This window comes from Eretmochelys imbricata, chromosome 10 (genome assembly GCF_965152235.1).
Source record: "Eretmochelys imbricata isolate rEreImb1 chromosome 10, rEreImb1.hap1, whole genome shotgun sequence".
NCBI classification, from domain to species: Eukaryota; Metazoa; Chordata; order Testudines; family Cheloniidae; genus Eretmochelys; species Eretmochelys imbricata.
This window is the reverse complement of record NC_135581.1, coordinates 17,109,713-17,131,739: the sequence shown is the minus strand read 5'-3', so window position 1 is coordinate 17,131,739 and position 22,027 is coordinate 17,109,713. Positions and strand designations below refer to the sequence as shown.

The window sequence follows — 22,027 nt, the reverse complement described above, 5'->3', positions numbered from 1 at the left end:
GAACTCTTAATGAAGTAACTGAGAGCTGTGTGTACAACTTGAGGGAAAGATATGACCCTGTATAAACACTGTTGCTAAATCAACAAATGCAAAAGGATTTTGTAAGAATGACTGACAAAAACTAGAAAGAGGTTGGTTTGACTTTGGTTGTATTTTTTCTATAATCTGCTCTTTTCAAAGTTCTTTTATAAGTGACATCCAGGGAATGAAAAAGTATCTAAGAATGTGAAGAGGCCTGCATGGGCTATCTGAGACGAACATCCTTTCAGTAGTTATCTCAGATCACAGCCTAAGCCGCCTAAGTAATAAACCTACAATGACAAGGTCATTTGTTCAAGTAGTTACTCTTCACTGTCTGCCACTGAAACAAGTGATAAGTAACCTAAATCCTTTATGAAGAACCCTTATCAGTGAATACCGCAGTATATTGGGAAAGGTTGTTGACCTCAAAGTTATGGAAAGAGGTTAGAGTAAAGCAGAGTAGTTTAAAGAATGAAGAGTACTTGTGGCACCTTAGAGACTAACAAATTTATTTGGCATAAGCTTTCGAAGCTTATGCCCAAATAAATTTGTTAGTCTCTACGGTGTCACAAGTACTCCTCATTCTTTTTGCTGATACAGACTAACACGGCTGCTACTCTGAAACCTGTCAGGGTAGTTTAGGAAACAGGCCTGTTGGGGCCAGGTGGCAGAGGGAAAGAGAATCTGTTTGCTGAATTGTGCAGAAAATTGAAAATTCAAGGGTGTAAAAATCATTCACAACAAAATACCCAAAATAGTCAGTACTTTTGCACAGCCCTGGGTATAGGAAATAGTGCTTTATATCTTTAGAGAACTGTGGAAATGCTAAATGCTGCAGAACTGGAATGTTAGCTGTCAATTAATATTATATGCAATGTTGTTGTAGCGGTGTCAGTTGGGTGAGGTAAAATAAAAAGTGAATGTTATATAAATATACTTCTTGGTAAGCGTTCTTTTTAAATGGCCGTTCACATTAAAATGTGATACCCTTATTGGGATATGAGTCAAATGCAACATACGGACATTTGGGCCGCATCTGTATATTTTGATATTTTAAAAATTCCTTTGAAACAAAATGCAAATAAAGAAGTTTTAAAGTGATTTAATGTATTTTCAGAGTAACAGCCGTGTTAGTCTGTATCCGCAAAAAGAAAAGGAGTACTTGTGGCACCTTAGAGTCTCTAAGGTGCCACAGGTACTCCTTTTTTTAATGTATTTTATTATTATTACTCTTATTGATAGCTTTGGTAAACACTTTGCTCTGAGTTATCACCGTCCATCTAAGGCTTGCAACACACTTACAAACATCAGTTTATTTAGCCTCACGGTAGTTTTGTGAGGTAGATAAGTATTATTGCTCATTTTACCAAGTCCAACTCCATTAAAATCAATGGAAAGGTTCCCACTGACTTCAGTGGAGTTGGGTCAGTCCCTAAGTGATTTGCCTACAGTCACAAAAGAAGTCTGAGGCAAAGCCGTGACTAGAACCTGGGTTTCTTGACATCTGAAGCTGGGTTTTAATAACCACAACATCATCCTGCTCTCTGTACTGTATGTTCTTATGCATTATTCAGCTCAGATCAGAAGACAGAGAGGGTGATCTAGAGTGTCTTTTAAAAAATTGACAGGTTTCAGAGTAACAGCCGTGTTAGTCTGTATTCGCAAAAAGAACGGGAGTACTTGTGGCACCTTAGAGACTAACCAATTTATTTGAGCATAAGCTTTCGTGAGCTACAGCTCACTTCATCGGATGTAGCTCACGAAAGCTTATGCTCAAATAAATTGGTTAGTCTCTAAGGTGTCACAAGTACTCCTTTTCTTTTTAAAAAATTGTTTTGTTTAAATATAAAAGACACCTTACAACTTGTATCTCTGCAAAGTTATCCACTCGATCTGAACTGAAAGGAGTGTATATGTCTTTAGAATCCCATCTTCAGCCTCCTTCTGTTACTTCAGCAGAGATGGACACAGCGTGGATTCATTGTGTCTCTTAATCGTGGGAAAAATAAAGGTATCTGTAGAAGTTGTTCAAAGAAATACTGGATAAACTTTAAAAGAGCATTATAAAGCCTTTTTAAATGTATCGTGCAGTCATCTCTAAAATGGAAAGATGTATTAATTTCCCACCCTCTAAGAAAATAGAACTGGAAAGAAAGAGCAATATACAAATACAAAAAGGTTTGTCAGCATTTTTGTAAGTGCATGGTGTTCAGTGTGGCGAATTGCCATCTAGTGGTATGTTGAGGGAATAGCAAAGTCATATAGGCTACTTTTAGTGTGATGAGAAAAGGAGTACATGTGGCACCTTAGAGACTAACCAATTTATTTGAGCATGAGCTTTCGTGAGCTACAGCTCACTTCATCGGATGCATACTGTGGAAAGTGTAGAAGATCTTTTTATATACACACAAAGCATGAAAAAATACCTCCTCCCACCCCACTCTCCTGCTGCTAATAGCTTATCTAAAGTGATCACTCTCCTTACAATGTGTATGATAATCAAGTTGGGCCATTTCCAGCACAAATCCAGGTTTTCTCAACCCCCACCCCCCCACCACCACACACACAAACCCACTCTCCTGTAATTAGAATGTACAGCTATGGTAAGGACTTGTGGCTTCCACAATGTCTCTGTCCAAGTGCTATGAGCTCAACACACATTCCAACTGACAACACTGTACAGTTTTGTTAGCACTTTTCCATAAGAAGCTAAATCTCATCCAAAATTAACAAGATTAGGTCTCTTTTGTCTCTTTCACTAGTGTAAATCAGGAGTAAGTCCACTGAAGTCAATGGAATTACACTGGTATGAAACTGAATCCGGCCAGAAGAAATGGACTAGAAAGTGAAGTGTTTGGTGTACTCACCACTTGATAATGCTGAAGATAAATATGCTAATGAAAATGCTACTGTCATAAATATAAAGGGAAGGGTAACTACCTTTCTGTATACAGTGCTATAAAATCCCTCCTGGCCAGAGGCAAAATCCTTTCACCTGTAAAGGGTTAAGAAGCTACGGTAACCTCACTGGCACCTGACCCAAAATGACCAGTTAGGGGACAAGATACTTTCAAATCTGAAGGGAGGGGGGGGAAAGGCTTTTGTCCGTCTGTGTGATACCTTTGCCGGGAACAGATCAAGAATGAAAGCTCTCCAACTCCTGTAAAGTTAGTAAGTAATCTAGCTAGAAAATACATTAGGTTTTCTTTGTTTTTTGGCATGTAAATTCGCTGTGCTGGAGGAAATGTGTATTCCTGTTTTTGTGTCTTTTTGTAACTGAAGGTTTTGCCTAGAGGGATTCTCTATGTTTTGAATCTGACTGCCTGTAAGATTATCTTCCATTCTGATCTTACGGAGTTGTTCTCTTATCTTTTTTTGTTCTAATAAAGTTCTGATTTTTAAGAATCTGATTGGGCTTTTTGGGTCTTAAAAATCCAAGGGATTTGTGCTCATCTTGTTTATTCTCAAGCCTCCCCAGGAAAGGGGATGTAAGGGCTTGGGGGGATATTTTTGGGAAATAGGAACTCCAAGTGGTCCTTTCCCTGTTCTTTGTTTAAAACACTTAGTGGTGGCAGTGTTTTACCTAATCCAAGGGCAAAGACTTTGTGCCTTGGGGAATTTTTAACCTAAGCTGGTAGAAATAAGCTTAGGGGGTCTTTCATGCGGGTCCCTACACGTGTACCCTAGAGTTCAGAGTGGGGAAGGAACCCTGACAGCTACTGTAATTATTTACAAGTTCACAATAATAATTAAGGTAGAAAATTTCAGTTTAAAATAACAAAGTCCATTTGGGGCACAGATTGTCGATAGTTTGTATTCTGTTTGCATTAACTTATCCAACTGTGCTTATTAGACAGCTTTCAGGATGTGACTGTTGGTTTTTGTTATTTGTTTTTGCCATTGCAGATGAATGATCCACCACGAATATTCAATGACTTTTTCATACAGTTGGATAAGTCAGTATCATGAAGACTTTATTTAAATTACGAATTCTCCAGTCCTTGTGGACTCCCCCATCACCTTCTAGATTATTCCACAAAGATAACGGGCATCTTGTGGCTCACATTGTTTCACACTATGAATCTATAAACCGGTGTGAACAGGAACTGCCAGAACACTTCAACTTTGCAAGTGATGTCCTAGACAAATGGTCTCAGCTGGAAAAGGTAGCAATTATTTTACATCACAGATATTGGGCCAGATCTTCAGGTGGTGTAAATCAACTATAGAAGAGATATGCTGATTTACACCTGCTGAAGAACTGATCCTTTATTTTCTTTTCTGTCTCAGAAATCTTTGTATCTTTAAGGCATCAGCTGCAAAAGATAATTTGCCTTTTAATGTTAGAGACACCTTAATCTCTCTGTAACAATAAGGGATCAGCCCACTAGTGAAGTGTGGTCCTTGTTCTTGCTCTTAAACAATTTCATATCTCCTTGCTTATTTTAACTTCTTGAGTTTTCTGCTAGGCTGGGAAGAGACCTGCAATTGCAGCTTTCTGGTGGATAAATGATAAGGGAGATGAGGTGAAGTGGAGCTTTGAGGAGCTGGGATTTTTGTCTAGAAAAGCAGCCAATGTGCTCTCTGACCCATGTGGATTGCAAAGAGAAGACCGAGTAATAGTGATTCTACCTCGGATACCAGAGTGGTGGATACTGAATGTGGCTTGTATCCGAACAGGTTAGTAAAAATATTTGGATATTACTGAATGTGGTGGAGAAAGAAAATAAAATAAAGAAATCTGAAAATCACCAAATTAATTTGAAAAGAGTATGTAAGTTAATGAATTGCTAGGCCAATGTGCCTAATTAGTAGCTGTAGTAGTATTGTTCCTTTGTACTGCAGTAGTGTCTCAGAACCCCAGTCATAGACCAAGCCCCCACTGTGATATGTTCTGTACAAATATGGAGCCCTCTGTTACAACCATGCCACCCCAGTGGCTTCAATTACAGGCCAGATTTGGCCAATTATATTATAATTGAAGGCAGAATATATTAATTTGATATAACCAAACAGTTAAACAATTTGGGCTAACAAGTTGCTGTTATAATTTTGCAAATTTTGTGTCATCTGCAAATTTTATAAGCACTCTGTCCACTCTATCATCCGATTCATTAATGAATGTATTGAATAGTACTGGTCTGTCCTGGGTCCAGTACTCGTCAATAGTTTCGTTAATGATTTGGATAATGGAGTGGACAGTATGCTTATCAAATTTGTGGATGACACCTAGCTGAGAGAGGCTGCAAGCACTTTGGATGACAAGATTAGAATTCAAAAGGACCTTGATAAATTGAGAATGGGTTTGAATCAACAAGATGAAATTCAGCAAAGACAAGTGCAAAGGTAGGAAAAACCGAATGTATACAAAATGGGGAATCACTGGCCAGGCACTAGTACTGCTGAAAAAGATCTGGCATTTTGGTGGATCACAAATAAATCAACAATGTGATGCAGTTGCAACAAAGGCTGGTATCATTCTGGGGTGTATGAACAGGACTGTTGTATGTTTAAATCTTTGCCAGAAGCTGGGAATGCGCAACAGGGAATGGGTCATTTGATGATTACCTATTCATTCCCTCTGGGGCACCTGACATTGGCGGATGACAGGATACTGGGCTAGATGGGCTTTTGGTCTGACCCAATATGGCCATTCTTATGTTCTTAAATGGGCTGAATCAAACCCCAGCACTAAACATCTTCAACTTTGGCGTATTCAGGATCTTGACTGACAGTTGGTAACTTGGGCCCGTCTTTACTCATGATCTGAAATAATTGCTTGTTCATTCTTAACATGGACTTTGCCATCATATCATTGATATGGCTTCATGTGTGTTCTCTAAGGGGTGGGCTCTTTATAAGTGACTCCATTTCTCTGTGGCTGGTGTGCCTACTGTCATCTAACTAAAAACATTTTAAAAATTCATCCCCAATTTAGAAAAATAACATTGTTGCTCTTTTCTAGGAATTGTCTTTATTCCAGGGACATCCCAATTAACGGCCAAAGACATTTTCTATCGACTCCAGGCTTCGAAGGCCAAGTGCATCATTACCAATGACACACTGGCACCTGCAGTGGATTCTGTCATGCCTGATTGCCAGTTTCTGAAAACCAAGCTAATTGTTTCTGAAGGCAGCAGGGATGGGTGGCTAAACTTCCAAGAGCTACTAAAGTAGGTATCAGCTGTTTTAGCAATGTCACTATGAGATTAAACAAAAGCCAGGTGTATCAGTTAGATAAACTGATGAGGAATCCTTCACTTTAGAATCCATTTCTAGCATAGACTCATAGACTTTAAGGTCAGAAGGGACTATCATGATCATCTAGTCCAGCGGTTCTCGAACTGTGGGTCGGGACCCCAAAGTGGGTCCCGACCCCATTTTAATGGGGTCACCAAGGCCAGCATTAGACTTGCTGGGACTCGGGGCAGAAGCTGAAGCCCGAGTTCCACCCTCACTGCTTGGGCTGCAGCCTCCTCTTCCCCCACCACCCCGCCCTGGGGCGGCAGGGCTTGAGCTGCCTCCCCACTCCATGTCATGTAGTAACTTTGTTGTCAGAAGGGGGTTGTGGTGCAATGAAGTTTGAGACCCCCTGATCTAGTCTGACCTCCTGCACATTGCAGGCCACAGAAGCTCACCCACCGCCTCCTGTAATAGACCCCCTAACACCTGGCTGAAGCCCTCAAATCATGATTTAAAGACTTCAAGTTACAGAGAATCCACCATCTACACTAGTTTAAACCTGCAAGTCACCCATGCCCCATGCTGCAGAGGAAGACGAAAAACCTCCAGGGTCTCTGCCAATCTGATCTCGGGGGAAAATTCCCTCCCAACCCCAAATATGGCGATCAGTTAAACCCTGAGCCAACACCTGGGAAAGAATTCTCTGTAGTAATTCAGAGCCCTACTGCATCTGGCATCCCATCACAAGCCATTGGGGATATTGCTTCCAGCAGTCACAGATCAGCTACGTGCCATTGTAGGCAGTCTCATCAGACCATCCCCTCCATAAGCTTATCAAGCTCAGTCTTGAGTTAGGTTTTTTTCCCCTGATGCTCCCCTTGGAAGATTTGAATGAAAAGCTTTGCCATCCTTCCACTCACTCACTCTAGTTACTGCATTAACTTTAATTTCTCTTCCTTGCCTTCAGGGCCCTGAAGAGCTCTCTCCTGGCCTGTGCCTTAGACCTTCTGTCTTTGCACGTTCCCCCAGACTCCATTCTGTCAACAACACCAGCCACAAAGCGTCATTCATTTCCCTCTCCCATTCCACACCTTTGTCCTGTTTGCCTCATTTGTGTGCAGTAACTTACCCACCTTCTTGTTAGATCACGCCTTCTCACGGCTTGCTGCTGTTTCTACAATGCCCACAAAAGAGCAATTTACAACCCCAAAGCCTCCCTTTGCAATTTATCTTATCTGTGCCTGTTTTTAGAGCCCAATCCAAAGCCCACTGAAGTCAGCAGAAAGATCCCCTTGACTTCACTGGATTTTGAACCAGAGCCTTAGACTGTGAGTTCTGCGGGGCTGTGACTGGTTTTGCTTGTGAATGCTGTTCAGCTTTGAGCCTCTGGACATCTCTGAGTAAATAATTATAGAAAAAACCTCTAGAATATGCTGTTGGTTCTCATATCTTAGATTGCATGAGCTCCCACATGGAGGCACAGTCTGTCAATAGCAGAATCCCTGGAGTTAGTCTGTATTGCTGTATTCTACAGAGTCATAACTAGTGCAGCTGTTTATTTTGTAAGACTAGTAACCGAGCCCAGCATTGCTCTGTTAATGTCTGAACTGTAGCAGGTTTAAGAGTAACAGCCGTGTTAGTCTGTATTCGCAAAAAGAAAAGGAGTACTTGTGGCACCTTAGAGACTAACCAATTTATTTGAGCATGAGCTTTCGTGAGCTACAGCTCACTTCATCGGATGCATACCGTGGAAACTGCAGAAGACATTATATACAGAAAGACCATGAAACAATACCTCCTCCCACCCCACTCTCCTGCTGGTAATAGCTTATCTACAGTGATCAGCAAGTTGGGCGATTTCCAGCACAAATCCAGGTTTTCTCACCCTCTGCCCCCCCCCCCCCCCCCACAAACTCACTCTCCTGCTGGTAATAGCCCATCCAAAGTGACCACTCTCTTTAAAATGTGTATGATAATCAAGGTGGCCCATTTCCAGCACAAATCCAAGTTTTCTCACCCCCCCACCCCCCTCCAAAAACCACACACACAAACTCACTCTCCTGCTGGTAATAGCTTATCCAAAGTGACCACTCTCCTACAATGTGCATGATAATCAAGGTGGTTATCATTGATTATCGTGCACATTGTAGGGAGAGTGGTCACTTTGGATGAGCTATTACCAGCAGGAGAGTGAATTTGTGTGTGTATGGGGGGTGGGGGGGTGAGAGAACCTGTATTTGTGCTGGAAATGGCCCACCTTGATTATCATGCACATTGCAGGGAGAGTGGTCGCTTTGGGTAAGCTATTACCAGCAGGAGAGCAAGTTTTTGTGTGTGTGTGTTTTTGAAAAAAGGGGGGGGGGTGAGAAAACCTGTATTTGTGCTGGAAATGGCCCACCTTGATTTTCATACACATTGTGAGGAGAGTGGTCACTTTGGATAAGCTATTACCAGCAGGAGAGTGAGTTTGTGTGTGTGGTTTTTGGAGGGGGGTGGGGGGGTGAGAAAACCAGGATTTGTGCTGGAAATGGGCCACCTTGATTATCATACACATTTTAAAGAGAGTGGTCACTTTGGATGGGCTATTACCAGCAGGAGAGTGAGTTTGGGGGGTGGGAGGGGGCAGAGGGTGAGAAAACCTGGATTTGTGCTGGAAATGGCCCAACTTGATGATCACTGTAGATAAGCTATTACCAGCAGGAGAGTGGGGTGGGAGGAGGTATTGTTTCATGGTCTCTGTGTATATAATGTCTTCTGCAGTTTCCACGGTATGCATTCGATGAAGTGAGCTGTAGCTCACGAAAGCTATGCTCAAATAAATTGGTTAGTCTCTAAGGTGCCACAAGTACTCCTTTTCTTTTTGTGAACTGTAGCAAATATTGTGGGCTCTTTTGAAAAGAGTACATAGAGTCACTGTTAGGAATTATGTGTTCCACAGGGTGGCACCGGCTGACCATAACTGCATCGAGACCAAGAGTCGAGACCCAATGCTCATCTATTTTACCAGTGGAAGCACAGGACCTCCAAAAATGGTTGAACATTCCCACAGTAGTTATGGCATAGGATTTACAGTCAGTGGCAGGTATAACCCCTAATTGATCCTAAGAGTCTGACCTAGTGACAAGATCCCTTGTTGAAGGTAAAGGAGGCAGTGACAGTAAAAGCCTTATAAAATTAGATATTTCAATAGCAAAGAAACCTGCTTTTCCTTCCCACTTAAAACCATGATGAAAAGCTTTTTACAGCAAGAAATTGCAATTCAGATCATCAGCAATAATGATTTGTCACCCAAGGGACAGGGTAAGTGGACTATTCCATTTGCAGAAAAACAGGATAAAGCTCAATTTTTAATAGCACATGGGCATTTCCTGAAAACTGGTATAAATTGTCATAGCTTGGTTGAAACCAATGGCAATGTGCAGATTTACACCAGATAAGGATCTTGCCTCTTGATTTTTGCTTCATGGGGAGGGTGAAATTTCATGAAAATTTAAAAAAATCTAACAAATCATGGTGCAAAATGTTACCCCAAATGACCACCTCTTGAGTGAAGAAGAGAGAGTGGCCAATTTCTTTCTTTCTTCTGTTTATATCTGCATTACCTTTATTTCCAGCTACTGTGCAATATTGGAATAATCTTTTAATTGAAGTAAGAGGTGACACACATGTCAGACAATACAAGAAGAAAACATAGTCATGTGCAGAGGTCTTCAAAAGTGCGGCATGCTCAGGTCCTAATGATGTCATTGAGAGCACCTCTGGAAATCAGGCTATATCTGTTACCCAAAAGAACATTGGTGCTGAGCGTCAAGTATGGGGAATACTAGAGTCACTGTGCAAAACACTGGGGTTGAATCTCAAATGCACTTAGGATCAGCCGTGTTTGGAGTGTAACCTGAACTTGTGAAGCTTGAATGAAAACTTCTTGTACTCCCTGGTTCTGATCTAAAGGTGATTGTAATAGAAACACTCCTGTGGACTTCAGTGAGCTTTGAAGCAGCCTTGTCTGGTTATCTATCATTCTGAGGCTTCCCGTTGTATTTTGAGTTTCAACTTTATTGATAACCATATGACTGAGAGAGTCAATAAAAGTAATTTCCTTCAGGTTCCTAGAGAAAGAGCCTGTGGTTTAGCTGCTCTCTCTGATCTGGGTGTGGGGGGGAGAATCTCCAAATGCTGCATTCAGCTCTGGAGCTGGATGCAGGCTTTGTGGCTCTAGCCCACTGCTGTAAATAACACATTCTAGAAGAAAATAGTAAATTTGAAACATGAAAAGAGAGAGAGAAAGAAAAGAGGAGGGGCCCAAGAGAGGAGAGGGGAAGGATCTTTATGATTAAATTTAATTTCTTATGAACTTTGTGCCGTTCAGTGAATGTGGCTTGCTGAAACCACATCTTCTAAATGAGGCCTCCAGCCCCTTTTCCTTATTATCTAGTAACCTGCATTCCACTCTCTCATGCTGCATGCGACAGCCTCTGACAGTAGATAAATTCTTTCCCTCTGAATTATCAGGTACTGGCTGAATCTGACTCCCTCAGATATATTCTGGAATACGTCAGACACAGGATGGGTCAAGTCAGCCTGGAGCAGCTTTTTTTCTCCCTGGAGTAGCGGATCGTGTGTCTTTGTACACAACATGCCACAGTTTGAACCAACAACTGTCGCAAATGTAAGAATAACAATTCACACTGCAGGTTTTATTTCTATTTTGCATAAGTGAAGCAGACCCCGACAATTCAGAATCAAATACACACTGACCCTCATAGAATCATAGAATATCAGGATTGGAAGGGACCTCAGGAGGTCATCTAATCCAACCCCCTGCTCAAAGCAGGACCAATCCCCAATTTTTGCCCCATATCCCTAAATGGCCCCTTCAAGGATTGAACTCACAACCCTGGGTTTAGCAGGCCAAAGCTCAAACCACTGAGCTATCCCTCCCCCCAATACACACCACTCGCCCCCTTCTCCCCCCCAGCAGCACCAGGCTCCCTTATTTTTAGTGCCTTCTGAGGAAAGGGGCAGGCAATGTCCTATATGCACCCTCTCTCACCCTGGATTTTCAAACAGTGGCTGACGGGCCCACTTCTCCCTGTTGTGTGTCAAGGATCCAGCCACAGAGCCCACTCCCCTTCACATCAACATCTTCTGAACACAGGACAGCCTGTTTTCCTAAGTACACGGCTGGGAAAGGCTCATCCAGTCCCCCTGCTGCCAGTGATCAGGGCTTTTTCTTCAATCTGGAACATAGTAGCCTTGGGTAGTAATTAGCAGCCCTGACATTAGAAACACCAGATATTCAGTCTGATCATTAACCTCTTCATGACTGTCGGAGGGTGAATACTTTTAACGGCTATGGCAATAGGACTGAATGATACAGATCCTGAGACATCACTGGCTTTCCTTACTGAAGTTGAGGGCCAAATTCTTCCCCTTTGTTGAAGTCCATGGCATTCCCCATTGTGAATTTGACCACTACATTTAAAATTGTAGGCACTCCAGTTCCACAGTGGTAGGTACGGTACAGGAACCTGAATGGTTCACCAGGATGGTGTTTTCTATGGCACCCATAGCCCCATTAGCCACTCACACATTTGCAGGATCAGGCCCCAATCCATCCTTTCTGTTCAATCTGGTAACTTTCCAATTTTTAATTTTTCCAGACTCTCTCAAGGTATCCCATAACCACTTTCTGCACAGCACCAACTGCCTACTGCATGCTTGTGCAGCACGGTGTTACCAGGTACCATACATCTGCTTATTGGTAATGGTAAATAGAGACACATTCTTAGTGATAGGACAGGTCTCGTTGTTTGGTTCACTACATTGTTTTCATTTTATTTTCTGCTTTAAATGGCACCTTGTTAAGGGGTCATTCTAACAAGAGAAAATGTTGTGCTGGAATCCTAGAGCCAACAAAAACCCCACGAATTCAGTTCCTGTGCAATATGGGAGCAAATCTTTGGAAAGACAATAAGGATGAACCAAGCCAGTTTGGGCAAATGCAGCTACCTTCAAACATGAGATTGTTTTAAGGCCCAGAGGTAGCTTGAGGCAAGATATGGCCAACTTTTAGGCAAGACTGGATAAGAGTTATACCTGTGTAAGGCAGAATTTGTCCCATACATTTGAAAGTAAAATGAGCAGTTAAATTGGCCGCTCACAAATTGATATTTATTTGGAAGTTGTATCCAATTATATGCTATTCTCTGGAAATATTCAGCTCAAATGGATGTGGTATATATGTGTTCCTAGCAGTTGTTACACACTGGATAACATATGCAGTTTATTCAGATCTGATCCTGGCCTTCTGGGGTCTTGTAGCCAGAAGAGCAGGTCTCGCATATATGTTTTAATCCTGCCACAGTTGACTCCTGTCTTGGAAGTGAATCAAAGTTCTGCGCTGCCAACAGCAATGGTGTGAGAGATCTTGGTACCAGTGGGTTACTTTTCCGAGCACAGCTATACAAACCCTCTGCTCTTCTCCACTGTCATAGTATGCTTGTTCACTGGCATAAGTTAGCTGAGATCTCCTGTGTTTTCTTGAGTTAGCTCTTCCAAGAAACAGCTGTTCTTTCTTTTCTGTTGACCTCCATAAACGTTTCATTTGCAAGGGATTCCCATCCTGGTACCACTGAAGCAAATGGAAGCTTTGCATTGACTTCACTGGAAACTGGATCAGGACCTAAGATGATCTAAGAGTCAAAGTACAACCTTCTACAGCATGATGATTATTTAAGTTTTCCACAATGGCACTTGAGGTTGGAGGCATGTGTCAACAGTTTAAAGTTGAGGGAGGTTGGCCAGCTAAAACCATTTGAAAACTGTAGGGTTATTGATTCTTATTGTTTTCTGTTCCTCTCGAGTTACAAGTTCATGAGTCTGCGTCACTGTGTGACTGGAGGGGAGCCACTCAATCCAGAAGTGATGGAGCAATGGAAAACCCAAACAGGTCTGGATATCTATGAAGGCTATGGCCAGACGGAAACAGTACGTCTGCACTAATTATCACATGGTAACCTCTAACAATGTAATCTTACAGGGCCACGATGCATCTGTCAAACCATGGGAAAGGGCAGGAATTTACTTAGTTCAAAGTTGTTAAGGAAGCTATAGGTGAATTAGGTATTGAGTTTTATATAATCAACATAACAACTAGACTTATAGATTTTAAAGCCTGAATGATCCATTATGATTATCAAATCTGACCTCCTGCATAACACAGGCCACAGAATTTCACCTAATGATTTTTTCTGCAAGCCCAGTAACTTGTGGCTGAACTGGAGCAACATTTTGAGAAAGAGAAACTAGAAGTAATTAGCTACAAAAACCCATGTGCCATGCTTTGAATTGCAACAGAAAACCAGCTTCATAGCAAGATCTGTGTATATAGAAATTTAGGGTCTGAACATAACAAAAATACTTAGGGCCAAATTCAGCCCTTCTTTAATTTTATCTTCAAAGTGGACACACAGTAATGCTGCAAGACCAGGGTCCCTTTACATCCCTTTTCTGGAAAGCTGAGGTGTGTCCACAGAGCCACCCACACAGCCAGCCAGGTACACAAGCAATCTCAGCAGGGGAGGTGCATAGTGGAGGTGGGAAACGTGCACTGAAATGTGTGGACAGTGCCTCTTGGCAGCGACGCTGAACCATCAACTGGTCTCTCTTGCTGGGAGTGGGTTTGTGGGAAGAGAAAAGTTGTGTGCCACTTGACAATTTTGTTTTCTCTTCATACAATACTCAGAAGAGGTGACATGGAGTTGGCCCTCAAAAGTTATCACATGTGAACATTGTCAGCTAGATTAAAATCACTAAGAACCAAATAAAAACCCATGTATTATACAGGTAACAATATGTGCCAACGTGAAAGGAATGAAAATTAAACCAGGCTCTATGGGAAAGGCATCTCCACCTTATGATGTTCAGGTATGTTGATACATTTTCCTGGCTGAGCTCTATCTAAAAGATAGTTCTCATCCTCTTCTCCTCATATTATAGTTGTGAACTGTAAAAGAAATTACATTGGACCAGTCAAAACAATCATGTTTTTCTTCCCGCAGGTTGTAGGTGACCAGGGTGATATTTTGCCTCGAGGAGAAGAAGGAAACATTGCCATCCGAATCAAACCTACAAGGCCATTTTGTCTTTTCTCTCAGTATTTAGTAAGGAGACTTCTTATTATATTCAGAAAGTTTCATGCCACTTCTCAGACGTATTGAGAAGTCCATAGGTAAAATCCTGGCTCTATTGAAATCAATGGCAAAATTTCCTTTGACTTGAATGGGGCCAGGATGTCACCCAACATGTCCACAAGGTCTCTTAGGGTAAGTCTATGCTGCAGTTAAACACCCACAGCTGGCCCTTGTCAGCTGATTCAGGTTCCCTGAGCTCAGGCTACAGGGCTGTTTAATTGTGGTGTAGATGCTTAGGCTCTGGGACCCTGCAAGGGGGAAGGGTCCTAGAGCCCAGGCTCCAACCTTACCCCAAATATCTACACTGTAATGTTCTAGCCCCATAGTCTGAGCCCCACAGCCTGAGTAGCTGACATGAGCCAGTTGCAGGTGTTTTACTGCAGTGTAGACATACCCCAAGAGTCCCACTCTGCTTCACGGTTTCCTCCTTGCTATGAGGTGGGGCAGGCAGCACATTATTCCAGATCTCTATCTGGCACAGCATACATCCCCTGACATCCCAACACAGCTTTGTTGGTCTGTATGCTCAGTGCTCCACCAATTCCCACTCCTTCCATTCACCTGCAGGGGTGGAGAATGATGTAGCAGCTCTGCAGAAGCTGCTCTGCCCCCCCTACAGCTACCCAGGGACATTAAGAGATGTCATATTCCCCTGCACCTATGCAAGCCATCCAAGATTTTGGCCCTTTGAGTCTGCGTTCTGCTGAAGAATATAGAGCATGTGTTCCGGCTATATCCTGCATGTGTGGTCTTTTTGTCCTGCCCTCTGTTGGAGACATCATCACACCTGATGAAGTGTGATTGATCTTAGCTAAATATTAGTATACAAACCACAGTACTGAAATTTCAATGCATGGGTGATCATTTTGTCTTTTAAATGGTGATGGTATATACTCCCTAACATGACGACACAAATGGGAATGTTTCATAGGTTAGTGCTAGTGTAACAGGCTTGTAAAGTGTGTATCCTGTTGTCTTCCTCAGTGGATTGTCCTCATGGAGGGTAACTACTCCTGTAGCTTATGGACGTACTCCTTGAGATAAAGTGGTAGAGAACTGTGTTTTGCTACTGAAACTCTAAGCTCAAAACCTCCCCTGTCATTGCACTAGTAAATAATAATTTCTCTCTTGAGAAGGAAGGTTGTATATTTGAATAATTAGTTCTGCTGAGGGGAATTTCTGACGGAACACATCTTTCCCGTCTCCCTCTAACACACAGTGCTAATCAGTGTGGCTATATTTTTAAATTCAAATCATAATATTACGCAGAATACACTAGTCTTGGAAATATATGATGATACTGTACTGATCAAGTTTTATTTCTGTGCACTATAGCAAGATGGATGGATTACACTGCACTAAAGATCAGTTAAGGTGTGTGAAATGTTGTTTGATTGTTGTCAGGATAACCCAGAGAAAACTGCCTCCACAGAGCATGGGAATTTTTATATCACTGGGGACAGAGGGATTATGGATGAAGAAGGATACTTTTGGTTTGTTGGAAGGTCTGACGATATCATTAATTCTTCAGGGTAGGTCCATTACTGTTGGGTTTGCAGGTTTGTCTTACAATGTTGCTCTGTAGTATCACAAAATACAATTAAAAAAACCCTTTTTCATGAAAAGATCAATAGTTTCATGCCAACGCTCTCTCTTAGATATCGTATCGGACCATTTGAAGTAGAAAGTGCCTTGATACAGCACCCAGCAGTCGCAGAATCAGCTGTTGCCAGCAGCCCAGACCCTATCAGAGGAGAGGTAAAAGGGCTGATATAGAAAGACGTACTCTTTCAGTGAAATGTAGAGTTCCTGCTCTACACAGTATACTTGCTTGGAATGAGTTGCAGATGCTGGGAAAAAAACTTGGAATATAGTTTTAGGTGTCATTATTACAAAAGATCAAACATGGAAAAAAAACCAATTTTATGAAGAAATTTGAAATTTCAACTTTGTTTCCATATTACAGAATTTGACATGGAACAATTTTTTGTTTTGTCAAAAAAATTCTGAAATATTTTTTCAACAAAAATTGATTTTTTTAATCATCTGTGTTTATCCTTTTCTCCCTTTTTTCTCACAGAGGACAGTAAAATTAATTAAATCCAATGGCTTTCTTTTTTTTCTTTTTCCTGCTCTGTAACTTTTCAAAATTTCCCCAGCTTTAGGAGAGTGTCAGAGTTACAGTTTCTTTTATCTTTTTGCAGCTGTTACTTTTCAAAACTTCCTCCACTTTGGAAAAGTTAGAGTGGAAAAAAAAAGAAAGAAAAAGTAAAATAAAGAACCATCCTGGACATGATTAATTCTGTTGCATTCAGAGGCAAACAGGAAAAGGGAGGGAGAAAAAGGAAAAATAAAATTCTAAATTTGAAATTCACCATTTTGATGAAACACTGGATTTTTAAAAAACTGATGTTTTTCAGTTGAAAAATATATCACTTTTCATCTTAAAGTTTCAGATGAAAATTTTTGACCAGCTCTAGACGTTATCTAGTTTTCTTTTTTTAAGTGAATGAGCATGTGAAAAAGCATTGTAGAAATGGTACCTCTTCCAATGTAGTATTTCGAGAGACAAGGTAGGTGAGGTAATATCTTTAATTGGACGAGCTTCTGTTGATGAAAGAGACAAGCTTTCGAGCTACACAGAGCTCTTCTTCAGGTCTGTGTAGCTTGAAAGCTTGTCTCTCTCACCAACAGAAATTGGTCCAATAAAAGGTATTACCTCCCCCACCTTGTGTCTCTAATATCCTGGGACCAACACGGCTACAACAACACTGCAAACAAGATATAACATATCGACTAATAAAGAGACACTATAGGTAAGGATCAGATCCTTAGCTGTTGCAAACTGGCATGGCACTCCTGAAATCATAATCTGTTGATTTCAGTGTAGCTATACTACATTATATCAAATCAAGATCTGGCCCAGGGATTTTAACGTCTCAGTATGATTGCTAAATTACACCAGGCTTTTTTAGTTTAATGGAACTAGATTATCTGACATTAGAAGGGCCCCAAAAGGCCTCAAAGAAAGTGAAACCATAGTTTTATTGTCCAGTAGGGATTCTGGCAGGCCCTGGAGAGCTGTACTGTTCCAGAGCTGCATTCTCTGCAGCATTAGAAGGGGCAGCGTGGGGGCGCGGTGGGAGCTTGGAAAGCCATTCATTCAGTATTACCCAAACAGGCAGGCTTTTCTGAGGTTTGTCCCCCACCCAGTACTGAGAGAAAACTGGACATGCTTTTGTCCAGTATGGGATGGGGGACACCAGAGTGTGCTGCTCCACCCCTGCTGCCGTGACCTCGCAGGCACCACTGGCAGGGACAGGGTCATGGAGTGCGGGGTGGACCCACACCGTTCTCAGAAGTACTGGAAGATCCGGTGTTCCAGGAACGCATGAGTGGCCGCTCTAGTGGAAGCATGGCCAGTAAGTCCATTTCTATGCGGATCCACAGGCCCAGCCACGCAAAGCAGGTGCACTGGGGGCCATTATAGTCACTGATGGAGCCCAGAAGCTGCCATTGTAGCTATGCAGGCGAGCCACACTTTGCCCTTTGGTTGAGAATTTATCCCTGCACCTCTCTGCCACATAGATCTGCTTAAATCACGCTTATTTTTTGGTGCTCCAGTCAGCTACATAGCTGTCATCCTCCACTCCAGAAGTGGCTGCACTTCACACTGAGGTGCAGTTTGTAAAGCATTTTTGGACACTTTGGAATGAAAGACACTATGTAAAAGTAAGATTATTATTCCACCAATAGCTATTCAGACTCACAACTTAGGCAGAGATTTTCAAAATTGGGCACTCAAAATTTGAATCAATCGAAGCCACTGGGAACACCGAACCTTGGAAAATCAGGGCACTTATTTAAGTGCTTTAGTATGGAATAAGGTGTCTAATTTCGTACCCAAATTACAGTCTTTTGGTTTTGGGCTTTTTCATGCTCGCATTTTTCAGCCTTGATTGCTTGTTGAAGACTAAACACACCCATTTATTTTCATTGTAACTGTTATTGCACAGGTGGTGAAAGCTTTTGTTGTCCTGGCTCCTGATTTTCTGTCACATGACCCAGAAAAATTAGCTCTGGAGCTGCAGGAGCATGTGAAAAAGGTTACTGCTCCCTACAAGTATCCCAGAAAGGCAAGTAACTACCCCCCGCTAAATAAAAGGGGCATATTCTAAGCACGGCTTTCCTAAGTGTTTTGGAAATCAAGCCATGTTTATGACAAAGTACACCAATTCCTTTACAGTCTATGAAAAGCATTGTCTGTATCATGCTCTGAATGCAGTTCATTATGATGGAGTCACTCAATAGAAGTGGTGTGCACACACACACTCACTCACGTCCTGAACCGGGCAATGCTGTAAGGATTGAGAAGAAATGGAACCCATCACTCACTACCAAAACATGATCTGGTAACTCCCTCCCGCAGCCTGCTCCCTACCCACAGCTTTAGCCCACTAAACACCAACCTGTTCAGGATCATAGTAAAAACCTCTTCTGCACTGCCCCACGCACAAGGGTGAGTAAGGGGTTCACAGTCAAGCTCAAAGCTGTACCAAGAGTACTGACTCCCAGTCCCCTGTCCGAACCACTAAGCAGCAGTTTATTTTGCACATATTTGGGGTTTTTTGTTCTTCCCAGGGACTCACAAGGAGTTACGTTCCCAAATCAGAAAGGACCTGCCCTAAATGTGCTAATTTTTTCCCACACAGGTGGAATTTGTTCAAGAGCTGCCAAAAACAGTTGCTGGGAAAATCCAAAGGAAGGTATTAAGGAACAAAGAGTGGGGAAGAGCGTAGCGTCATGTGGACAGTCGAGAGCAAAGTTTCTTTCACTTCCACCGTCATATGTCTCATGTTTTCACTTTTCTCTATTGGTCTGGTGGTCTAATATTGTGAACAAAGAGCATTAGCAGCATGGATGGGACTATTAACTACAAAAAGAAGACAAGATAAACTTGCTTATAGAGTGCATAATCATTCCCACAGAATTTTAAAATAGAGATAATTTATTAGGACCAGGAGCTCTCATTGGTTTAAAAGGCTTTGAATCAGGCCATTTAGGAAAAGAGTGGATATGACTAACAAAAGAGAAGGAGGATGCTGGAATGCAAAGGGAAGATATGAGAATTTGGGAATCTATAGGGGAGGATGGGATGGGAAACAATTTTCTTATCCCAGGAAAATTTTCAAGATTTCAAAAAATTTCCCCATCCCAAATCAAGACAAAAATTCAAAATATCAAAAATGTTCACAGACAATCCTAATTTTTTTTTGTCGAGGTCAGTGGAAACATTTTGTTTCAACATTTTTGAAATGTTTCATTTTAATTTTGACTTTTTTTTACCATAATTAATTTAAATTTCAAAATTAAAAGTCATTTAGAATCAAAAAATTGAATTTTTTATTTCAAAAATGTCCCATTTTTACCATTTCAAAACCTTTTTTTCCCCAATATTTTTTTTTCCTAAACAAGAAATTTGTCAGAACTAACAGTTTTGGTGAATCAGCATTTTCCAATGACTAGCACTACTTGTGGGTGTATTATCAGCTGGAAGAATTAGATTTTGGAAGCTTTCTATCCCTGCTGTTTTTATTTGTCTTGTTGAGCTCATTAGATAATTAACTCTTTAAAATGGGGAAAGAAGGGAAGAGACAAAGTGCTCTGGGTTAGGGGACAAATCACACCTACTTTACGCAATGTAAATGATTACAAGATAACTATTACTGCACAGGAGATAAATATCAAATTGCCTTCTCTGTTATACATTATGCACTGTTTGCATCTCTTCAGTAAACGAGAACTGTAAAAATAAAGATGGCCTCGGACTAAACACTGTTGATTAAGAGGGTTTGTGTCCAGGGTACGTGTATCCAAATAAAAGCTAATATGTACAGTGCTGCTTCTGGGGGGGACACATACCCAGACAGCTGAAAGAACCAGTGGAGAAGGTTTCCCTCTTGCAGCTTTCTGAGTGTTCCCGTGTCCAGCCTGTCACTTTACCACAGCGAACAGGTCAGTAGAATGTGTTGGTTTGCCTGTGTCCTCAACTTCATTAGAAAAAAATGAACTGATTTATACAATACTTCAAAGGACCCAACACTACTGGGTGAGATTTTTCTTTTTCTCATATTTAATTTCTTGAATTCATTTTCTGCTGTAACTGACTGGAGAAAGTGTCAGAATCTGCTGTAATTTCTCTTATGGAGAAAGTGTCTGAGATTTTTGCTTACTTGGGAAATCCCAATTTGGAAAAGTTTTCCCCTAACATTTTTAAAAGAATAAGACAAGTGCTTCTTAGGATCTTCTGTTTTCTTTAGTAGTTTGTGTGTAGTTTTCACCATCACAACACACTGTTGAAGAAAATTTAAAAATCAATATATGGAGTGAGAACCAGTCAAAAACCAGAAAAATAACTAGGAAAACATTCAAAATTTTGAAATTGGTTCTGTTTTTTAGGGGTAAAAATGAACCCATTTTTCATCTTCTGTGAAATTTTCCATGATATTTTTGATTGAAATCATCACTGAAACTGTTGAAGAAATTTTTCATTTATTCAAAACCGTCAATTTTTTACTGCAAACTGGGTCTTCATTAAATTAATTTTTCTTAAATAGAAAATTTCAATAATTCCATTATGGGTAGAAATTGCGGGGGGGGGGTTGGGGAGAAGGGAGTGAGTCCACTTTCATCAGTAAAACTTAGTTTGAAAAATTTCAACCAGATCTGTGGATAAGGGATACTTACAATTGCAAATGTTGGGTTCAATTTAAATCCTTCATCTTATAACGTATACATCCAAATGCTGAAGTGGACTGTAGTGATTTCTGATCTCTCTGCATTATCCTGTTCCCTCCAAAGCAGGCCCTGCTGCAATCTGAATTGATATTTGGTGGTTCAATCATTTCTGAGCAAGACTGTCCTTATCAATGGTTGCTAAAGGGCCCAATCCTCTTTCTCAAAGAAACAAATCCTGCTCCTTTCTGAGTGTAGTTCTATTGATTTCAATGGAACTGTTCTCACAAATGAGGTATGATTTAATCCTATTTCATTATAGAAAAAGGAAACAAATCAAAACAATTGCTCACTTTTTAGAGCTCAGTGCTATCGTTCTTGCTCACTGGTCTCAGTGGGAGTATTGCCCAAGTAAAGAATCAGGGCCTCAGGGTCTCTTCAGCAATATCATTTTAAACACAGTTAGTAACAGTTTGTCTATTGACAGCTCTTCAAATCAATTGGGTCTGAAAAGTGGGATTCGCGGGGGAGGGTCAAACAACTGGGGAAAGTCAAAATCCAAGTTTATAATAATGAGAAGCTAGGTACCACCTTAACTATGTAGTGCCCATCTTTAAAAAAGGGAGGAAGGAGGATCCGGGGAACTATAGGCCAGTCAGCCTCACCTTAGTCCCTGGAAAAATCATGGAATCACTGAAGCACTTAGAGGAGAGGAAAGTGATCAGGAACAGTCAGCATGGATTCACCAAGGGCAAGTCATGGACTGACTAACCTAATTGCCCTTCTATGATGAGATAACTGGCTCTGTGGATGAGAGGAAAGCAGTGGATGTGTTATTCCTTGACTTTAGCAAAGCTTTTGATACGGTCTCCCACAGTATTCTTGCCAGCAAG

General features: G+C 41.3%; 1 protein-coding gene across 1 annotated transcript; it reads left to right on the top strand.

Moving 5' to 3' along the window:
• Nucleotides 1-3,986: 3,986 nt before the first annotated feature.
• Nucleotides 3,987-19,198, top strand: LOC144271045 (acyl-coenzyme A synthetase ACSM4, mitochondrial-like). Its single transcript, XM_077828106.1, has 13 exons — nucleotides 3,987-4,187; nucleotides 4,491-4,701; nucleotides 5,987-6,194; nucleotides 9,143-9,286; nucleotides 10,717-10,873; nucleotides 11,868-11,947; nucleotides 13,071-13,194; nucleotides 14,053-14,133; nucleotides 14,268-14,369; nucleotides 15,804-15,931; nucleotides 16,058-16,157; nucleotides 18,416-18,535; nucleotides 19,112-19,198. The coding sequence occupies exons 1-13, from the start codon at nucleotides 3,987-3,989 to the stop codon at nucleotides 19,196-19,198; spliced, it is 1,743 nt and encodes a 580-aa protein (XP_077684232.1).
• Nucleotides 19,199-22,027: the final 2,829 nt, after the last annotated feature.

Bases quoted from the DNA above. Each gene is read 5' to 3' on its own strand.
- LOC144271045 (XM_077828106.1), top strand. From the start codon at position 3,987: ATGAAGACTTTATTTAAATTACGAATTCTCCAGTCCTTGTGGACTCCC. The intron at 13,195-14,052 runs GTACGTCTGCAC...TGTATTATACAG, and splicing joins GCTATGGCCAGACGGAAACA to GTAACAATATGTGCCAACGT. The intron at 14,370-15,803 runs GTAAGGAGACTT...GATTGTTGTCAG, and splicing joins GTCTTTTCTCTCAGTATTTA to GATAACCCAGAGAAAACTGC.